The sequence below is a fragment of the Lepidochelys kempii genome, chromosome 9 (assembly GCF_965140265.1).
Source record: "Lepidochelys kempii isolate rLepKem1 chromosome 9, rLepKem1.hap2, whole genome shotgun sequence".
Taxonomy (NCBI): domain Eukaryota; kingdom Metazoa; phylum Chordata; order Testudines; family Cheloniidae; genus Lepidochelys; species Lepidochelys kempii.
In genome coordinates, this window is record NC_133264.1 from 50,895,727 (window position 1) to 50,915,964 (window position 20,238).

The following is a 20,238-nucleotide window of genomic DNA, read 5'->3' on the forward strand; positions in this document are numbered from 1 at the left end:
TGCCTTCCGGCCAATCACGGAGCGAACAATACTCTCACCTCCACGCTCCTCAAACGCACCAATCAGAACCTCGCTACTATGAAGGCTAGCGCAGGCGCTTAAGTTCCAGCAAAAGACTAGTCTGTGCTGCAGGCTATGTCCTGGGGAGCTTGTGTAAACCGCCCTCTCTTCCTCCCCCCGCAGTGCTCTGGTACTGGGGTCACGCCAATCACTGATAACGGTCATATGTAAATCAGGGGGCGGAGCAGCGCGAGAGGCCAGGCTGGCTGCAGCTCGGTCGGACGTTTATCGTACGGGGCCTCTGAGCCGTTACTTTGCCTGCAGCAGCGGCCAGCCCATGAGGAAGAATAGAAGGCCACGTGCGGCTTAGGGGTCTATGGGATGGAGCCTGTCCTGCCGGTGGTCCGGAAGGGGCCTGGGCGGGGCACGTCTAGCCAATGGCTCGATGGTGTTGGTGGGATCTGCCTAGGTAACGTCTCGCTGGTCTGCCGGCCGCGGCCGCTCAGTGCGCATGCGTGGTTGCTACGTGCGGCTGGGGCGGGAGCGGAGCACCCTGGCCCTGCTTAAGGGCAGGCGCGGCCCGCGCAGGTGAACGCGGGCTCGGGGCGCGGTGGCCGGGGTTGGTGTCGGCCCTGGGGCAGGCGGTCCTGGAGCTCGCCCGGCCAGCTACCGCCCCCAGTGCAGCCCCTCCTGGGGCTCGCAGGCCGGCCGCGCCCAGGCGTCCTGCCGCGGGGTGCAGGGAGCCTTCTCACCCGGGCCGGCTTCCCGGGGGGGCGGGGGACTCGTTCTCGCCTCAGACCCGCCTCTGGGCGCCGGGGGCGGCCTGGCCTTCCTTTGTAGCGCTCATGGCTCCCCCAGCAGGCCGGAGCTCCTGGGTCTGTAGGAGTGGGTTATGAAACACGTGCTATGTCGGGTTGCCCCTTGTAGCAGAGGCTTTCCAAGCATGGTTCCGCTGTTGGTCGTTTGTGGTCTGGTTGGGCTTGTGAGTCCCAAGCCTGGCCCAGGCCCCCTGCACTAGGTGCTGTACAAACCAGGGGCAAAATGCTGGCCCTTGCCCCAAAGAGCTCACTCTGGCCTTGGCGCAAATGAAGCTGAGTGTTTTTGGATCAATGTCTGGTGTTTTGTTTTGTTTGTCAGATCTGCAGGGAAGGCAGTTCAACCCTAGATGTGGAGTTCCCAGAGCTGGTTAAAATGGATCAGTCTATGGTGCACCTCTGGGTGAAAACAGAACCCTTCATAGTGGGGGCTTTGCAGATCCCCCCTCCATCCAAGTTCAGCATGCACTATCTCCGGAAGATGTCCACGTATGTCCGGACGCGGGCCAGTGAGGGCTGTTATCCACGCCTTTTCTGGCCTATGTGGCGGCACATTGCCTGTGGGAAGCTGCAGTTAGCCAAGGATTTGGCCTGGCTCTACTTTGAGATATTTGGCAGTCTAGTGGAACGGACTCCAGAGGAACATCTGGAATGGGCAGAGGTGGTGTCCAGCTGCAAGTCAGAAGAGGAATTAGAGAAGCAGAGGAATAAGGCATGAAATATAATGTTGTAAGCTTTCTCTGGTGAACAGTTTTAGGCATTAGAGCATGGGCTGTGCCAGTCAAGGTTGTATGATTAGGTCCTTTTGCTACTCATGCACAGTCATTTGGGATCACGTCCAGCCTTTTGATCTAAAGTGTTGTACAACCACATTTCCTGCAGCCTTTTTCTCACACTCTTCATGGCAGTGAAGCCCTAATCATTCTGCTAACTGTGCCTGTGAATGCAGATCACGCATTCAAGTTGTTGGTTGTTAGTTGTTTTCTGTTTGACTGGGGTAAATACCAGTAATCAGATTTGCCCTTCAGAGTCACATTGCTACTTTTCCACTTTAAAAGACAAGGTAGCATTACAGGTAGCATTAGGACCTGCTTTGAGCAGGGGCTTGAACTAGATGACCTCCTGAGGGCCCTTCCAACCCTGATATTCTATGATTACAGAACAAATGCTGTTCAGCAAGATTACATATGGTTGGTATAACCAATAGACACTTTTCTAGAGTAAAACATTTGACATAAAAAATAACAGGGTCTTGCTTAAACCCTCAAAAGCAGAGAAATCCCAAGTCTGGTTTGTTCCTAACATCCTATTATTTTTCTACACAACATGGGAAGAGTTGCACAAAGGAGACTTCTGTAAAGGTGACCTGCAGACAATTTAAATTAGACTAGTCCTTTTTTGCTGGTTTATGATGTATAAAATAGATTTGAACATCTACATTTTTTTCTCTGTTTCACTTTATCAGGATTTTCAGCTATTTTTCCCCTGGTTTTGCTGGCTGACTTGTAGGGAAAAGGGGGAAAAAAAGAAAGGTCTCAGAATGTATGTTCCGCCACAAAGGGTGGGACCATTCAGAAAAGTTATCCTTTAACGTGTTAGTTGGTCTTATCAGAAACGAGATTTAAACAGTCTAATTAAAAATCCGCTCCTCTTTTTCTTGCCTCTTGCAATGTCATTTTGCTTATTCTCTAATCATTGTAATACTAGACAGGACCTGAATTTGTAATGGGGCATGGCGGAAAGCAGAAGAAAGCTTTTGTCCTCCTTTGGATACAAAAAGTTTGGGCTGTTTTTTCTTTTTTAAAGAAGGTCCCGTCCCCTCTCTCTCCCCATCCCCCGAGGCACAAGTCCAATATTTTTCCTTTGCATGTCACTGTTAAATAACTCTTTCCACACTTTTTGATAAACTTTAAACACTTTCAGCATTTATTGATTGTGGCCCTGGTGGAAGGGTCTGGATCAAGGCTCGTTCTTGTGGGAGGAACCTGACCTCACTTCCTCTGGTCTGTACTGGAAAAGCCAGTGGTCTTCTGAAATTGAGTTTGTCAGAGAACAGCATTACGTGTGTGGTGCAAAGAGGCATGCTAAGGAGTGCACATATAAAAGATCCATGTGATAGTCCTGAAATCAATTGAGCTTAAACAGCAAGCTCCCTAGTCCATGAGTAGCTGTCCATTCATTATTTGCACTGGCCCTCTGGGTCTTGTGTTCATTCACAAAGTCTATGTGCTATTATCTAGTGGACCTTTGGTAGCACTTGCTGTAGTCAAGATTGCAAAACAGGTTTGTTATAACCATGTTTTTGCACACTGATCTTTGAAATGTACAGCATTTAGGGGGCACGATTTGAACACAGATCAGCCATTTGACCTAGAGGGTGAAAAACTATATCCATTTGAAAACCATTCTAACACTCATTAAAGACTACACTTAATTGTGTGTGTGTGTTTTTTTTTTAATTTGACACTTGATAATGGCCATTTTTCATTGGAGGGCCTAGTGCTTTTGTTTGATGGTGTCCCAAACTATGCATATTGAGCCTAAGGAGAAGTGTTTTTAGGAAATTGTGGGAAAGTGGAAAAAAAGGTTTGAGAATGAGGGTCTTCCCAAGGTTACCAATGGCATGTGCAGTGACAAATATTGTGATGTAGACAGTGAGAGAGGCTGAGCTTTTTGCATTCCTGTAATGTGGTTAAGGAGGGGTGTATAATTAAAAACAAGGAAACGGAAACAGAAACCATGTAGAAACCAAGCAAGCACTTGTCAAGCCCATAAACCTAATTTCTGGGTGTGTCTGTAAACTACAGCTTTCTTGAGGCTTGTTAATAGCTGATAGTAACAGCACATACCTATTTGTGAAGGGGAGCCACAATCAGTTATGATATTGTAGATACCCTGTTGTCTACGTTCTAAAAGAATAGGCTCTTTGGTTGAATTATTGCATGCATTGGTCATGTTCTGGTATGTGTTAATATTGTGTTCCCCTCTCGGCCAGCTGTCAGTAGACTCTCTGCAGTTCCTGCTGTTCTTGTACATTCAGCAGCTAAACAAGGTTTCCTTGCGGACATCTCTGATTGGAGAAGAGTGGCCAAGTCCCACGGACAAATCTCAGTCTGCCAACCTGACTGGAAAATCCACCTGTCAAAATAAGGTATTGTTTGTAACCCTGTCCCCACAGAGGTTACTGTGAGGGAGGGGCTGCAAAACCTTCACCTTAAAGTGGGGTGGGGAGCAGATCTGCTTTGTGGGGGAAGTGAACTCCTACCCAAGACTTATGTATGCACCTAGGGTGCACTTAGCTCAATTGACTAAGTAATGAATTAGATGGTCACTGTAACATGAATTTTGAAAAATCTAACTTGCCCATAAAAACTTGCAGCAGACTGAACTTTCACATCCAGTCTCAATCTGTGATATTTTTTAAAATTTCCCCCCAAAATCTTTGCCCTTTAAATTAGAGGAGTGTAACAAAGCAGAAAATGTTCATTTATTTCAGAGGCTGCTCCTCCATAATTACATGTTCAGGCTTCTAGGGTAACCATTCTTAGAGTAATTTCTGAATAAGTTACACAAAGCTGGGAGTCAGAGAAATAGATTAGTTAACCACCTACATTTGATTATATTTGACTAAGTCTTGTATCTCACATTCAGAAGTATCTGAAGTTAGCCAGGTCTGCTGCACTACCATGTTCGAAAGTGAATTACAAACGGACAGCAGCACAATAGAGACACTGAGCTGACCCCACACCTTGAAAAAAGTCCAGTTGCCAGGGTCAGCAGGATTTTGTCAGGGGTGTGACATCAATACCATGCATGTTGTAGTGTCACATGGAACAAGAACTGTTGAACTGCAACTCAAGAGCATCTGAAACTAAAAATAGGGGTTAGTGGACTTTAAACACAAAGACTTATAATAGACAAGAGGGGGAAGTGCTTATCCAGGGCTTTGTGCTGAATGCTTCTCTTTACACATACTGTTCAGGGCATTCAGCATCATTCTATAGCGGATGATTTTTGTTAACTGCAGTTCAAGTTCAAAACTAGACTGGCCCATCTTGTGAAACTTCATGAGTAGATAATGGATCTGCCATATCTATTTCAGAAGCTTCATTCCCACGCAGGGTGGGGGATTATAGTCCTTGGGGTTATCCTTTTGTGAACCATTGAGGAAATGCACCTACTTGCCGCTAACTTTCTAGGTATCTGGAATGGGCACTCTAGGTGACTGTACCTCTTTGGTGTGGTCCAGTGAGGCCCGTCCAGCATAAGCTGATGTTTGTTAGAGTTTTCATCGTTGGCTGTCTCATATTCTGGTCTTCCCTTGCTATGGAGACCATCTGCACTTGAACTATAATGATCCTTTGAGATGAATATTTAATGAGATTTTTCCTCATAATGGACTATCTAAGGTTTTTCCCACAACTCCTGAGTTAGTACTTGATTGCATCTATTCTGAGCATCCAGGTTCAATAGGAACCATAATTGCCTTCATGGAGGCTTAGACTGTCAGGTATTTGTTACAGTTCATTCCAGCCCTCATTTCCAAGCACCTATGTGCTGAACCTTTTCATGAAGAGTGGAGTGGTAATCCATTTCCTTCTCTCACTCTAACTAATACAGTGACAGGTTGGTCATGGCCACAGCAAGTAGAACTACTGAACCTCTTCCACTCTGAAGGTGGCTAGTGGATCCAATGTCCTTTATTTGCTGGGGGAGTCTGTTGTGGGTGTAAGAGAAGGCCCGCAGAATCAATGGGGTTTGGGGGAAGGAGTGTATTCTGCGTCTACTGCTTTCTCCTTTTAGAGCTGCTGTGGGTGGGATCTGAGCAGGATGCAATGGATAGTGCATTAGGAAGGTGTCTCAGCCTGGTAAGAGCTCCTCTGTTTGTTTTTGTTTTGATTTCTAAGAACTGGAATGATTACACCCACCAAGCGTTTGTGCAGAACCACCTGTTGGATCTGCTGGAACTGCTACTGGACCCGGACCAGCTCACGGCCTCTTCCCATTCCACTCACAGTAGCTTGGTCTCCCCTGAAGCTGTTCGAGCTCTCAGCTTTCTCATTGAGGGGACCGTGAACAAAACCAGGACTGTCCATCCTCTTCATGAGCTTGCTCTCTGGCAGCCCTTGCATGCGAAGAACGGCTACTCGAAGATTTCCAAAGCCTTCTCTTTCCCCAAGCTAGAGGCCTGGCTGAGGGCCTGCCTGACTGGGAGCCCATTTGGGACGTCTGCCTGCCTCAAGTCTGGGAAGAAACTTGCATGGGCGCAGCAAGGTATTTGAAAGCCTTGGCTTTGCTCTTTAGTTTTAGGATCAGACTCCTGATCCACCGGAACAGAGGAGAGTGGAAAGTTGGTTTGTGGGCATTGGTGCTCTTTTGCCTGTCCTCTTCTTTACAGGAGAGAAGGGGGAGTTCACAGCTGAAAGAGCTGTTCATGCAAAATGCCTTATCCTCCTGTTTCCAAACTCTCCTATTTAACACTCATTACTCCTTCTGTGTTCTCTAGCTTGCATGTGTCCCCCTTCCCCACTTCAAGTTGATATCCAGATCCTGTGTGGTGTATATTGGCTGTTGCTAGCAGGCTTTCTTATTCTTAAAGACTCATTTGTTTGGAAGGTGCATTCTCCTGCATAGTGAATGTTAATGCCCAAGAAAGCAAACGATTGATTGCACAGGCTAAACCCAGGGTTAGGTGGAATTGCTGTATCGGCTGCTCCATATAGCTCTGTCAATGTAATTCAGACCTGACTAGTGTTACTACTTTTCTGTTCCTAAGTGGGGATTAACAGATAAATGGGGTGGCTCTCTAGCTGTTCAGGTACTTCCATGGCCTCAGTCACTGTTGTATCTGAGTGCCTCACAAACATTAATGGATTTACTTTTAAACACCCCTCTGAGGTGGGTCAGTATTATTACTCCCATTTGACAGATGGGAATTGAGGCACAGTGTAGATTAAGTGACTTGCCCAAGGTCGCAGAAGGCAGTGTGTGGAAGTATTTGCACTGCAGCTGCGACCGCAGCATATGTTGATGTACCTAAACTATCTATGAACTTCTGTCTGTGGGAGTCAGAATGAAGACTCCTGATCTCATGTAACATGCAATTATAGGTTTTCAGAGGGAGAGAAAACTAGTCTTAATCCATTCCATCAGTAAGAATGGAAGAACATCCTGTGGTAACAAGTGCCCTGAGGGCTGTATACCTACAGGGAGCACACCACTTGGTAAGAATACATTGGAACAGACATGCTCCTATTTCATCAGCACAGTGGTGAAAATTTGCAAACTGCTGTAAATCTCAGTTTGGCAGAAAGAGCCCTGATGTTCAGGAGGAATTTTACAAAGAGAGTTGGGATCTAAATCCCAAGCATCAGGATGACTTTGTTTATTTGATAGGATATTTTCTCGGTGGCTGCCTGGTGAAATGTGATGTCATGGTCCGCCTGCTTAGGAAATATGTTCAGACTTTTTTTGTGCTAATGTGTGTAACTTTTGCCTTGCAGTTGAAGGAACAACCAAGAGAGCAAAGATTGCGTGCAATGCCCATGTGGTCCCTGAGGTTCACCGCATGGTGGTGATGAGCCAAGTCTACAAACAGACGCTGGCCAAGAGCTCGGATACCCTGGTGGGTGCTCATGTGAAGATCCATCGCTGCAATGAGTCCTTCATATATCTGCTCTCTCCTTTACGGTGAGTTTACATTCTCCTGGAATGCAGTGAAACCTCTTCGGGTGGGTTGCATTGGTATTTCCTGGTTCCCATTAGACATGGCAACCCCACTTGAACAGTGTATGGCCGTGTCCTGTTCTTGGGGATCCTGGCTTACTGCGACCTTTCTCTCTTTCAGATCTGTGACCATTGAGAAGTGCAGGAATAGCACTTTTGTCCTGGGCCCTGTGCAGACAGCCATTCACCTCCACAGCTGTGATAATGTCAAAGTCATTGGCATCTGCCACCGTTTGTCTATCTCCTCTACGACAGGCTGCACCTTCAACATTCTCACGCCTACACACCCTCTCATTCTCTTGGGTAACCAAGCAGTAACTTTTGCCCCTTATCACACCCATTACCCAATGCTTGAGGACCACATGGCCCGGATGGGCCTGGCTACAGTGCCTAACTACTGGGACAGTCCAATGCTGGTGTGCAAAGAGAACAGTGATGCCAGTGTCTTCCGACTCTTACCCCCCAATGAGTTTTATACATTTGTCATTCCTTTTGAGATGGAAGGAGATACGACAGAAACGCCTGGGGGGCTGCCACATGCATACCAGAAGGCACTGAGTCAACGAGAGCAGAAGATACAGGTTTGGCAAAAAACTGTGAAAGAGGCAGGGCTAACGAAGTGAGTAATTGGCTTCCTCCAGAAGGGGAGGAATGTGTATTTAATGCTCTGAAACTCAACTTGTCCATACAAGTACAAATCTCTTTGACCTGACATCACTGAACAAAAATGCTCTTGCATGAGGTCTGTTTATCTAGTCCAGTGGTCTCCAACCTTTTTATACCCAAGATGACTTTTTGAATGTGAGGGCAACCCAGGATCTACCCTGCCCATTCCCTGCGTCCCTGCCCCTTTTCCGAAGCCTTGCCCTGCTCACTCCACCCGTTGCTCGCTCTCCCCCACCCTCACTCACTTTCACCAGGCTGGGTGGTTGGGGTTTGAGAGGGGGTGCGGGCTGGAGCCGAGGGGTTTGCAGTGTTGGAGGGGGCTCCAGGCTGAGCCTGGGGCAGGGGGTTGGAGTGCAGGAGGGGATGAGGGGTTCAAGCTATGGGAGGGAGTTTGGGTGCAGGAGGGTCCTCCGGCCTGGGGCAGAGTGTTGAGGGGCAGGAGTGGGTGTGGGGTGCTGGCTCTGGGATGGGGGGTTGGGATGTGGGCTCCCACCAGGCGGCACTCACCTCGGGCAGCTCCCGGTCTGTGGTGCAGTGGGCTAAGGCAGGCTCCCTGCCTGCCACGGTCCCATGCCGCTCCTGGAAGGGGCCAACGCGCCCCTGCGGCCTGGGATGTGGGGGAAGGGAGGGTCACGGGCTCTGCACGCTGCCCCTCTCTGCCGGCACCTCCTCCGCAGATCCCATTGGCTATAGTGCCCCATTACCGGCCATTGGGAGCTGTGGGGGCAGTGCTTGTGGGAGCAGCGTGCGGAGACTCCTGGGTGTGCTGACCTCTTCCGAGAGTGGTGTGGGGCCGGGGCAGGCAGGGGGCCTGCCTCAGTGGCAGCCTCACTACACCACCCGACTTCTAGCCATTGTGATCTACTGGGAGAGTCTCCAGGATCGACTAGTCAATTGCAATTGACTGGGTGGTGACCACTGATCTAGTCTGTGTTTTATTCATGAGTACACTGGGGGTGTGAGGAGCTGGCAGCATTTGGTATCCTGCTTTTGTATTGAAAACTCTAGCCACCTTATTCTGTTTGAAGGAAATCTGGTGTGTGTGTGTGTGTGGGAGTTACAAGCTCATAAAATACAGGAAAAATGTGCAAAGATCTTATGAAATGAAAACACATGTGTACTGTGTGTGTTAACTCCTCAAACACAAAATGAGAAGCTTGTAGTTCTGTAGGTAAAACATATTAACACACTCAAGTCTCCAATCTACTAATTAGGCCTTACTTTGCTTTTGTAGCTTATCTTGCATAGTAATCTACCCTTTTAGCAATTTACTGCTTTTTCAGCACCTAGGCTGTTAAGAAGTTTTAAATAAGTTAAAACATGTTCTTTTGATGCCAGTTGGCTGGATAGGAGTGCAGGACACCAGATATTGACCGTTCTGAATTTAGCTGGTCCTGTCTTCAGGATTTTACTCTTGGTATCATTTTGATGCAAACAAACTGTCTCCCAATGTTGATAAATGCAAAGTAAAGCACATTGGAAAACATAATCTCAACTATACATATAAAATGAGGTCTAAATTAGCTGTTTCCATTCAAGAAAGAGATCTTGGAGTCATTTTGGATAGTTCTCTGAAAACATCCACTCAATGTGCAGCGGCAGTCAAAAACAAACAGAACGTTGGGAATCATTAAGAAAGGGATAGATAATAAGACAAAAATATCATATTGCCTCTATATAAATCTATGGTATACTCACATCTTGAATACTGCATGCAGATGTGGTTGCCCCATCTCGAAAAAGATGTATTGGACTTGGAAAAGGTTCAGAAAAGGACAACAAAAATGATTAAGGGTATAGAACAGCTTCCATATGAGGAGAGATTAATTATGAGACTGGGACTTTTCAGCTTGGGAAAGAGATAACTAAGGGAGGATATGATAGAAGTCTATAAAATCATGACTGGTGTGGAGAAAGTAAATAAGAAAGTGTTATTTACTCCTCATAATGCAAGAACTAGGGGCACCAAATGAAATGAGTAGGCAGCAGGTTTAAAACAAACAAAAGGAAGTATTTCTTCACAGAACATGCAGTCAACCTGTGGAACTCTCTTTGCCAGAGGATGTTGTGAAGGCGAAGACTATAAAAGGGTTTAAAAAAGAACTAGATAAGTTCAGGGAGGATAGGTCCAGCAATGGCTATTAGCCAGGATGGGCAGGGATGTAAAACCATACTGTGAAGTGTCCCTAGCCTCTGTTTGCAAGAAGCTGGGAATGAACAACAAGGGATGGATCACTTGATGATTACCTGTTCTGTTCATTCCCTCTGGGGCACCTGGCATAGGCCACTGTCAGAAGACAGGATACTGGGCTAGATGGACCTTTGGTCTGACCCAGTATGGCTGTTCTTATGTTCTTATTACCTCCTTTACAAACCCACAGTGCGAGTAGAACTCTGGATCTTCAATTTTAAAGGCTAGAAGAGAAGGAAGCAACAATAGCTTGTGTTTCAGCTGGTTTTTGTTTCCCTGATCTGGGCTCAGCCTGTGGCTTCTAGATTTGGAGTCAGTAAGCCAAGTCATGGAGAGAGTCCCTAGCTTCTCTGAATTGTTTAATTTTGGATGGTCTCAGTCCTCAGTTTAGTTAGATGAAGCCAGGGTTCCAGTGAAACTGAGTGGTATCATTGGTCTGTGATTTGTCAAGTCCTTCTTTTGTTTAGTGCATGAAGAGTCCCTTGTCATGAATACTACATTTGATCAAGGTGCTCTTTGGACTCGGTGCAGACTTCAAGACTTGCATAGATTGGAGAATAGCATTGGTATCTGACAGTCTTTGATTCAGAGTTTATATTGCGCTACATTACATCTGTCTATTCTTGAATCCTGACTCCTCCAGTGCCTGTGTGTGTGAGTCTTGTTGAGTAAAGGCAGAACTTCAGACGTGAGTGATTTAATACCATTGACGTTAGGGGTTGGGTAAGTAGCATAGGGGTTAATGTGTCACTCACTTCTCTGGCGATACTATTTACATTTTGCCTGGGTTGCAAATGGCAGACATGTATAGACTTAAGTTTTATGTGATGTAGGTATTTTTAGTAAAAGTCACAGGATGTGGGCAATGAACAGTAAATCACGGAAACCGGAGCTCCGCCACCTGGGGCTGAAATCGCAGAGGTCACACAAAATCACCGAATCCCTAACCTTTGTGACAGACTCATGGCCTTAGGTATAATTTCCTGTTTGTGCTCTGAGAATCCTAGGGCAGAAGTCCTACAGGTCAGAGGTACAGTAACAGCAGTGTGGGGAAGTCTGCGTGGCTTATTTCAACGCCAGCAGTCTCTCTTTCTGAGGTATTCTAACTAATAGTTTTTATTAGGTGAATTCAGTCTTCCCCAGGTGGGCAGTATGGGAAACAAATCCAATGGCTTTGTTAGGCGTGGTAAGTGTAGATCTGTTGCTTATTTTCAGTGAGGATGGAAAAGGCTACTAATTTGAGTACCCAAGGAGAGATGTTTGGAAGTGTGGTGTGAATGCTTACAAGACTGTACTTCACTTGCTACATTGCTGATGTTCTGGTGGGTTTCAGGGATCAGAGGAAGCAGTTCCAGGTGCTGGTGGAGAACAAATTCTATGAATGGCTAATTCACACAGGACATCGTCAGCAGCTGGACAGCCTCGTGCCTCCTGCAGCAGGCTCCAAGCAAGCGGCAGGATAGGATGCTCTCCTTTAACAGAAGGAAAGGAAGGGTGAGTACTGGGACAGTTTCTCTCCTGCTACATGATAGAGAAATTGTCATACTACTTTACATACATTTGTGTGTACATGGTATCCAGATGGGAACAATGAGTGTGAAATTGTCCGTGGGCCTCCTCCCAACAGCCTGAGATCTGGCTTTGGTTTTCAGTTAGGAGCCAAAACCTCCTCTGAGCTTCTATCTGCTCCCTTGTTTACTCCAATTCTTCCTTCCGTCCCCATGGCCCTTCTGGCTGAAGAGCTCTTTATGGATCTCTGATTTCAGTTTCTGACAGAATAATCTTGAAATGAGGTTGAAGTACTTCACTTATGCCTCTGGTCTGTGTATAGTATCTGTCTCTGACAGACCAGCCTGCATGTGTCTGCATAGACAAGATACGTGCTTCAGGTATAGTCTGAGACCAGATCAGTTAGAACAGCCTAATTGTTCTGATGCCCTTACTTGCCCTCATCTCCTGCTGCTCACCAGGTACCTGAGGGCTTGTCTACATGGGGGTTTCATCCACAGTAGCTCAAGTCAGACTGGTGTGAAAATGCCTGTGCACTCACGATGCAATTCCTTAGAGCGCAGTTATACCACAAACTCTGGAATCCTCTTTCAAAGTGTGTTATGTTCGATTGAGTTAGTGCAGTTGGTTGTATGCACGCAGTGCTGCCATGCGCTACTTTGGCAGTTATTCAGCTGGTATCCCACATTGCTGTGTGTGTGTCCATTATTGATCTGTCTGTTTACCTGTGCGCCCTCCACTGCTCTGGGTTGAAGTTGACTGGATGTTCCTTTCCCTGTTTAAAAATTGCCATGGGAACAGAGTTTTCCCATTTGCTCCTGGATTCAGATATATCGGCATTCCTTTACACTCCAGCAGCCTTTACAACATGCCTTGAGCACCCACTTGGAGCCTTGCTGTGCCTCAGATCTCATCGCCACCTGGGGATCAGTGCAGCAAGTTCTTGTGGCCAGCCACCAGATAAAGGATCTCTTTGTGGACATTGCTAAGTAGAGGTCCATGAGGGGCCATAACCAGGATGCTGACCACCAGTGTGGGATAAAGAGCAAACAGCTCAGGAAGACTTATATTAAAGCCAGGGGTGCCAGGAAAAGATCCAGCAGTGGAATTGTATTCTGCCTATTTCTTGAGGAACTGGATGGGCTTTTGATCAATTACATCGTTACCAAGCCCAAGGAGCTGTGGACCCTGATGCTCTCCCTGTAGACTGCAGACAAGTGGCAAAAGTCATCAGAGGAGGAACATGAGGAGGGCAGCGAGGGGCTCTCCCCAGAAAGTCAGGATCTCGTCAGGAATCAGGACCCTAATTCTGGCTATGTGGGTGAGCCAGAAACCAGGTTGAGACTGAGAGGCAGATTACATGCCCTCCATAGGATCTATCTTTACAATGTATTATTGTTATATGACACCACTGTGCTAGCTTCTGATCCAAGTGTCCCATGGCTACAGTCTTTTTTGGCGGGTGGGAGCTGGGAGCCTTTCCAAATCTCCAGTACCTGCCTCCCTTTCTTATCCCACGTTTTCAAAATGGTGTCTACTCCAGCCGAGCAATTGGCTTCTGTTTCAGGTGAAAACTTTTCTTTTTTTTTTTTCTTTTCTTTTCTCCTGTCTGTCCTGTCTGGCAAATACGAGCTCCCCCCTCACCCCCAAAACCCCTGTCCATCTGCTCAAAATAGTGGCTGGCAGCATGGCACAGCTGCAGTCTTTACTCCATCTCTCACTCCCTAGCTCCCCTCCCGCAGCATATTGGAATAATGAAAACACTCAGTTGTACAACTTTGAACCATTTGGGACAATGGCTCTGGGCAAAGGGGTTTGGTTAGTATTCTCAGATGACGTGGGCATTGCATGCCTGTAAAGCACTACTCCTACAGCTCCCTGCTGAGGCATAAACACGCATTTGTACAGGAAAGAGGTCCACCTTACGGACAGCTTTTAATGTCTTTCCACAGGCTTATATAGAGAGAGGATTGGAGCAGTTCATGCTTTGGACAGTCAGTGCAGAACCTGATGTTTTTCTCTACACTTTCAGCATGTCTGCAGGGGTGATAAAGTAGAACCAGAGAAATTGCTTGACTTCCACCCCCACCCCCTATCTGCACTTTATCTGGGATAGATGCACAGTCATTGCCCTGGCATTCCCTCCACTCTGGCCACACTTCTGGGGGACCAGCTTGGTGAAGAACTTCACAGTGATGTCACTAGTGTGCCTTTGCCATTGTGAATAAGGCTGTTCTCTGTCGCCTAGTCACCTGCTTCAGTGTAACATCACTGAGTCAGGCCACGGATTACTATCCCGCTCGTTCCATATGCTCCCCACTAACTCCTTGGACGCCATAGAAACAACTCCAAGACGCAGCCAAATTGCAAAACCAGAGTGGGAACATAATTCCCAATCCCACCCTCAGCTTCCGAGGCACAGCTGCAACTCAAGCCAATCTAGCCCTGCTATGCACACACGGCCTGCTGGCTATGAGGGGCCCACCAAGACCAGAAGAATCTTGGGGGTGGTGGGGTGGGAATGAGAGAGACGTGTTAAAGAGGCTAGCCTAGCCTGTCCAGAATCCCACTAACATCTGCTTGGCTCGGTTTTTTCACTACTCCCTCAGCAATGGCACCTGCAGTGGCCAGACCTTCAAGGTCAGGGCCTTTATCCATGGCTGGTAGGGAAGAAACAGAGAACTTGGGATGAAATATCCAGCTTTCATTGTAGACTCCCCTCCCCACAAATAAAAAGAAACCGGTGAAGAGCTGGTGATTGTATTTGATGTCAGAGAGGGAAGAAGACCAGGAGCTATTGAACAAGAGGGTTGAAGTGGCTGGAAACAGTGTCACCATGGCTAGGGACAGCGTTGCTATGGCAAAAGGCACTGTGGAGGAAGAAAGAGAAATGCGGAGGCAACTCGGGGAGGTTGTACAAGTTCAGAATGCTCTGCTGAAGTGCATGCTGTGAGTGGGCACACAGACAATCCAGTGTCCTCAGCCAGGACCCAGCCATGTTGTTCTTTGAGTGATTGCTCATATTGATTCCAATTAGGTGTGTGCAGTCGTCAGAAAGTTTTTCCCTTAGCAGCACCCATCAGGTTGGCTGTGGAGCCCCTTGGAGCGGCGCCTTCATGGTGCTCAATATATGACCCTGCCGACCTGGCACCTCCTCTGTTCCTTCTTACAGCCAGTGATGGTCTTTGGAAATGTGGCATCTTGCCTGGCAAGTTCTACCACATTTCCCTAACTTTGTTTGTTCTCTATACATATTAGTTAGTTTAATTGTTTGTTAGTATTAGTAGTTAGCAGTTGGGCTGGGGGGTTTATCCTCTGTCCCGACTGCTTTTTCTTGGGAGGGATGCCATGTCCAAGTCCCAGGGGTTCAAGTCCTGCAGCAAGCCCGTGCCAATGGGCGACCCCCGTGACGGTTGTTTAAAGTGTCCGGGGGAGGCTCACCAAGCCAATTGGTGCAGGATTTGTAAGGGGTTTTGCCCCAGAACCAAAAAGCAGCGAGACTTTTGCCTTATGGAGGTGGCACTTAGACCTCAGCCTCTGCCGGTGCGGCAGGACCTGGCGCTGATCTCATATGGTGCGTGGTGACGGCAGCAGTGGTGGAAGTAGCACCACGGGTGGACTCTGGCAGAGACCTGTGGCACCGCTGCTCCCCAGCACCGAAACTGGCAGGACCCAGCATCGCTTCCACTCTCTGGTGCAGAAGCGGCACCGGAAGCAAGGGAGGAGCAGCTCTCCGTCCCAGAGGTCCACCCCTCTGGAGCCGGCCAAGGGGGCACGTCCTCGTTAGGAGCACCCAGTGCCGAAGTCTGCAGAGACAGCACCGTCGACTTTGGCCCCGCAAGGGGGGCCGTTGAGTCTGGTGCCGTTGGACTCTCCGGTCCAGGTCATCGAGGAAGTGGAGCTGGCCATCCACCCCAGACACCTTTGAGGCTGCAAGGGACCTCACTGCCATGACAGCGCCCAGGTCACCCACTCTTTGCTCCAAGCTTCCGATACCACATCGTATGGCACCGTCTCGAGGCAAACCAGTGATGCTCCAGCCGTTGGCACTGCTGATAAAGTCTCGGCGCCACTCTAGGTTGCACCAGCGCTCCCGCTCGCAGCGCCGATCCCCACGTCGATCCCCATCATGCAACAGGTTCCGGTCCCAATGCCGCTTAGCGACCCCGCGCAGCTCCAGGTTGCGGCATCGCTCTAGGTCGCAGCACTGCTCTCCAGCCCTCGACATGAAGAACACGTATTTCCATATAGCAATTCGTCCCGCACATTGGCACTTCCTATTCTTTGTGGTCAACCGCAAACATTACCAATTCGCTGTCCTACCATTAGGCTTCTCAACAGCCTCCCAAATGTTCACCAAGTGCATGCTGGTCGTGGCTGCTTTCCTCCGTTGACAACAGGTGCAGATATACCCCTATCTCGGTGCGGCCCCTGAGCAGCCAGTCGTCAAGGGATAAGTGCAATCCCAAATCTGTTTGGTCAGGTGCATATTTGTTCGACAGGGTCTCCTCCTCAACTTGGGGAAGTCGACCTTGGAATCGACCCAAAGAATAGAATTTATTTGGGCAGTGTTAGACTTGTATCAGACGCAGGCCCTTCTACTGGAGTCCCGATTCTGAGCCATCACAGACATAATTCAAAGCCTCCAACAATTCCCAGCCGCAACAGCAAAGGGTTGCCCGAGTCGCCTCGGCCACGTGGCTGCCTGCACTTACGTGACCCAGTATGCCAGGCTGTGGCTCAGACTTTTGCAGGCAAGGCTTGCTTCGGCCTACTACCTGGGGCGCAACAGCTTGAATTCAGTGGTCACGGTGCCTGGGCAGGTCCTTACACCCCTCCATTGGTGGCTCCACCCTTGGGCAGTGTGTGAAGGAATCCCCTTCCACAACCCTCAACCTTTCTTGTCCCTTGACACGGACACGTTGGCTCTGGGATGGGGGTGCATCTGGGAGACCTCCAGACGCAGGGCCTGTGGTCCCAGGACGAGCTCTCCCTACATAGCAACATCAGGGAGCTGAGGGTGGTGCACCTAACCTGCCAGGCCTTTCAGGCCTGAGTACAAGGCCAGTGCGTAGCAGTTACCACCATGTTTTACATCAACAAGCAAGGGGAAGCCCGTTCCTCTCCCCTATGCCAGGAGGCCTTCCAGCTGTGGGAGTTCTGCATAACCCACTCCATTCACCTGGAAGTGTCCTTTCTCCTAGGAATTCAGAACACGCTGGCGGACTGCCTCAGCAGGTCCTTCTGCACACACGAGTGATCCATCTGGCCGGATGTCATACACCTCATTTTCCAAAGGTGGGGGTTTCCCCAGGTCAACCTGTTTGCCACCCAACGCAACAGGAAATGCCTACTGTTCTGCTTCTTCCAGGGTCACAGCCCAGGCTCCCTCACGGACACATTCTTGCTATCCTGGAGAGGTTGCCTGCTCTATGCCTTTTCCCCCATTCCCTCTCATGCTCAAGGCCCACAGGGAGGGGGCAAAGCTAATTCTGATAGCTCCAGCGTGACCTCGACAACCCTGGTACAGTACTCTACTGGAGCGGTCACTGGGCGCACCGGTCACGTTACCTCTCCTCCCTGACCCAAGCTCAGGGCAGCGAGAGCAATTGCACCTGGGAACGTAGCTCTTTTGAGTCATCCAGTGCCCCTGATAACTTCGAGCCCTGTCACTCAACACCAGACACCCCAAGAACAAGAGGCAACAATGAGGCGTGTACTCACCCCTTTTTGTAGTCTGCCGTCCACTGCACTGTCACTTTAAAGCTTTGTTTCATTGTTTAATTAAAGCTTCATTTCTGCTGGTTTAAAAATCCATTCAGAAAGAGTCAGCGATGCACTTTATACAGGCAGTCCATTCATTTTGACTAAGTCAGAGGTTTTTACAAAAGGGTAAAGGCACAGACAAGATAAAATAAGGATTGCCACATCTACCACCTATCAAAGAAACAGCACAGCTCACAATCCATTCCCTTTGGGATAACAGCTGGATGTATAGCTGCACATTTTCAGGCCTGAAACTCCAGGAGCCATAGCCTGCACTGACTGTTTCCATTTTCCATTGGGCATTTTGCTGGCTGCTCAGACCCCTGAGCAAGTGTCTTCACCTCAGCCTCCCACCCATTGGAAAGCCTCCCACCCTCTCACTTACTATCTCAAATATTGCGCAAAATATAACCTGCAGCATGGGGTTTTTCTTTCTCCAGCTTCTAACCTATTCCACAAACAGTGCCACCTTCCTTGCAGGTGGCCAAGTACACACTCTGCTGTCATTCTGCAGCTACTGAGGTGATAGGGTCATGAACCAGGGCAGCAGCAGCAGAGTGTCCCACGATAACTGGAGCAATTCCCACACCATTAATATCCAGAACGATGCTGGGGGCAAATTCTCCTTTATTCACTCAGATAATTAGAGCTGAGTGTTGAAAGAGCCTAGCATTGTGGGACTTTCCAGACCACCCTATGTTTGTGAACCTGCCACAGTGATCAACCAGCCCTTGGAACACCATAAAGAAATATCCCTCTGGTTATACACTCTGAGCCATGGTGTGGGGGACAAGCAGTTGGCATGTAGATCCCATCAGTTGCCCCAATGCTGTTTGGGAACCCCACACTTGAAAAGCCATCAACTTTCTCCTGAATGCTACAAATTGGCTGGTTATGGACCAGTAGCATTTGGAGGTGGCCAGCTTGCACATGGCATTGGCGACCAGCATGTCTATGGGTTTGGGCACCACATGTTGGTATGCTGCCGCTGCAGCTCTGGGGCTAGCTCAGTGCAGATATCAAAAAAGATAGCCCTCGCCATCCTGAAATTCTCTCATCACTGCTGGTCATCCCAGGTCTAGGGAACGATCCTTTCCTACCAATCCCCACTGGTTTCCCAAGCCCTGAAAAGGTGTTGCACAGTGTTCCTGCTCCAGGAACAGCTCCAGTAGTAGCAGTTGCTCTGTGTCATCCTTGTCTTCGTCCTTGTTCCTCCACCACTGCCCAACCTGCTGCCAAAGGAGCTGCTGCTGGAGCCGCCACATCTGCTCAGTAGTGCAGTGGGTGAAGTCCAAAGACAAAGCCAAGTCACTCAGCTCGAGAGCTGAACTACATTCCAAACAGCCTCTACCTGTATGCAGTTGCCAGCATAGTGGTGTGGAGCATTGCTGGGTCCATGCTGGCTGACAGCAATTTGCAAATGGCACTCGCCTCTCCAGAAAGAGGGGAATGATGGGCTGGAGAGAGCTGAAGCATAGGATGTTTTTGAATTTACTCCAAGTCCTGGAATTCCACTGCCGCCTTCTATGCATCCCACTGCATGCAGTGAGAACATCCCCAGCATGCACACTGCTTAGCGTTGAAGCAAAGGACCGTGGGATACCCTCCGAGAATGCCAAGTGCTTAGTGCACAGGAAGCCCCTGCCATGTGGACACACAGATGCAAACTGAAAGAAGGAACAGCCAGCCCATGTGCACACTATTAGTGCAGCTTGCATATTGTGCATTAATTCTGCAGATTAATCGCTCTGTAGACAAGCCCTTAGCGGCCACTTCCATGATGCTTCAAAGAATTCTTTCCCTTATAATCTCTTGAATTTCTTAGTGGTGATGCACAAGGAGCCAGACACTTGCCCATGGTATGGATACAATCACCACGCATTTGAAATAGTTTGCTAAATGAAACTGATCATGCTCTGGGTTTTTCTCCAGCAAGCTGTTGGCCTGGGGAGGGGAAGTCACTGAATTGTTGGATTGCATGGTTGGAGTGAACTCATGTTTTGTTACAGAGTTGTGAAGATGGATGGTGACAAGCTGACAGTGGTTTCCAGTGAATACTTTGAGGCCATGCTGGTTAGACATTCCCATGGTGTTGCAAATTAATGAGGATATCTGGACCTCTGCATCAGCATGAGCTGGACACTTTTTTTTGCCCTGTTCAAGACATCACTGCATCACCTTGCTCCTTTCCAGGACCTGGGGTACATCAACTGCAGCTGGCTTCAGGAGGAAACCAGATGAAGGATTGCGTGGTAAGGAACGGTGATGCAAAGACAAGCCTGCGGTTTGCTGTGGGCCTCTTAGGCAGGGTGGGTGCCTAGTTAAAATTCTGGGCATGTATGTATCTTGCGAAGGCACTCACCTTGGTGTGACACTGGCCGCAGGGACATGAGGCTGTTGTGTGCACCTGTCTGGGGAAGAGCTTGTTACTCCCTTTCATAAATGATAATCAAATGTTTGATTTATTTTTTTCCCCCTCTCTCCAGTGTGTAAAATGAACTCGAGGTATTTTTCTATGTGGAGATGGCGTTAGCACTTAAAGGATGAAGTTTCATGAAATTGCCT

At 48.4% G+C, this 20,238-nt stretch overlaps 1 protein-coding gene across 4 annotated transcripts; it reads left to right on the forward strand.

Moving 5' to 3' along the window:
• Positions 1-84: 84 nt before the first annotated feature.
• On the forward strand, positions 85-20,232 carry TBCCD1 (TBCC domain containing 1). Of its 4 annotated transcripts, none has more exons than XM_073360339.1 (8): positions 85-469; positions 1,138-1,527; positions 3,811-3,966; positions 5,723-6,089; positions 7,319-7,505; positions 7,663-8,160; positions 11,732-11,892; positions 19,683-20,232. In XM_073360339.1, exons 2-7 carry the CDS (start codon positions 1,192-1,194, stop codon positions 11,859-11,861), a joined length of 1,674 nt encoding a protein of 557 aa, XP_073216440.1. In that variant the 5' UTR covers positions 85-469; positions 1,138-1,191; the 3' UTR covers positions 11,862-11,892; positions 19,683-20,232. The 4 variants fall into 4 exon arrangements, 3 of the variants coding, with proteins under 3 accessions (XP_073216440.1, XP_073216441.1, XP_073216442.1); XM_073360340.1 differs by lacking the exon at positions 85-469 and adding an exon at positions 503-588; XR_012160836.1 differs by lacking the exon at positions 85-469 and having other exon boundaries at positions 19,683-19,925; positions 20,160-20,232.
• Positions 20,233-20,238: the final 6 nt, after the last annotated feature.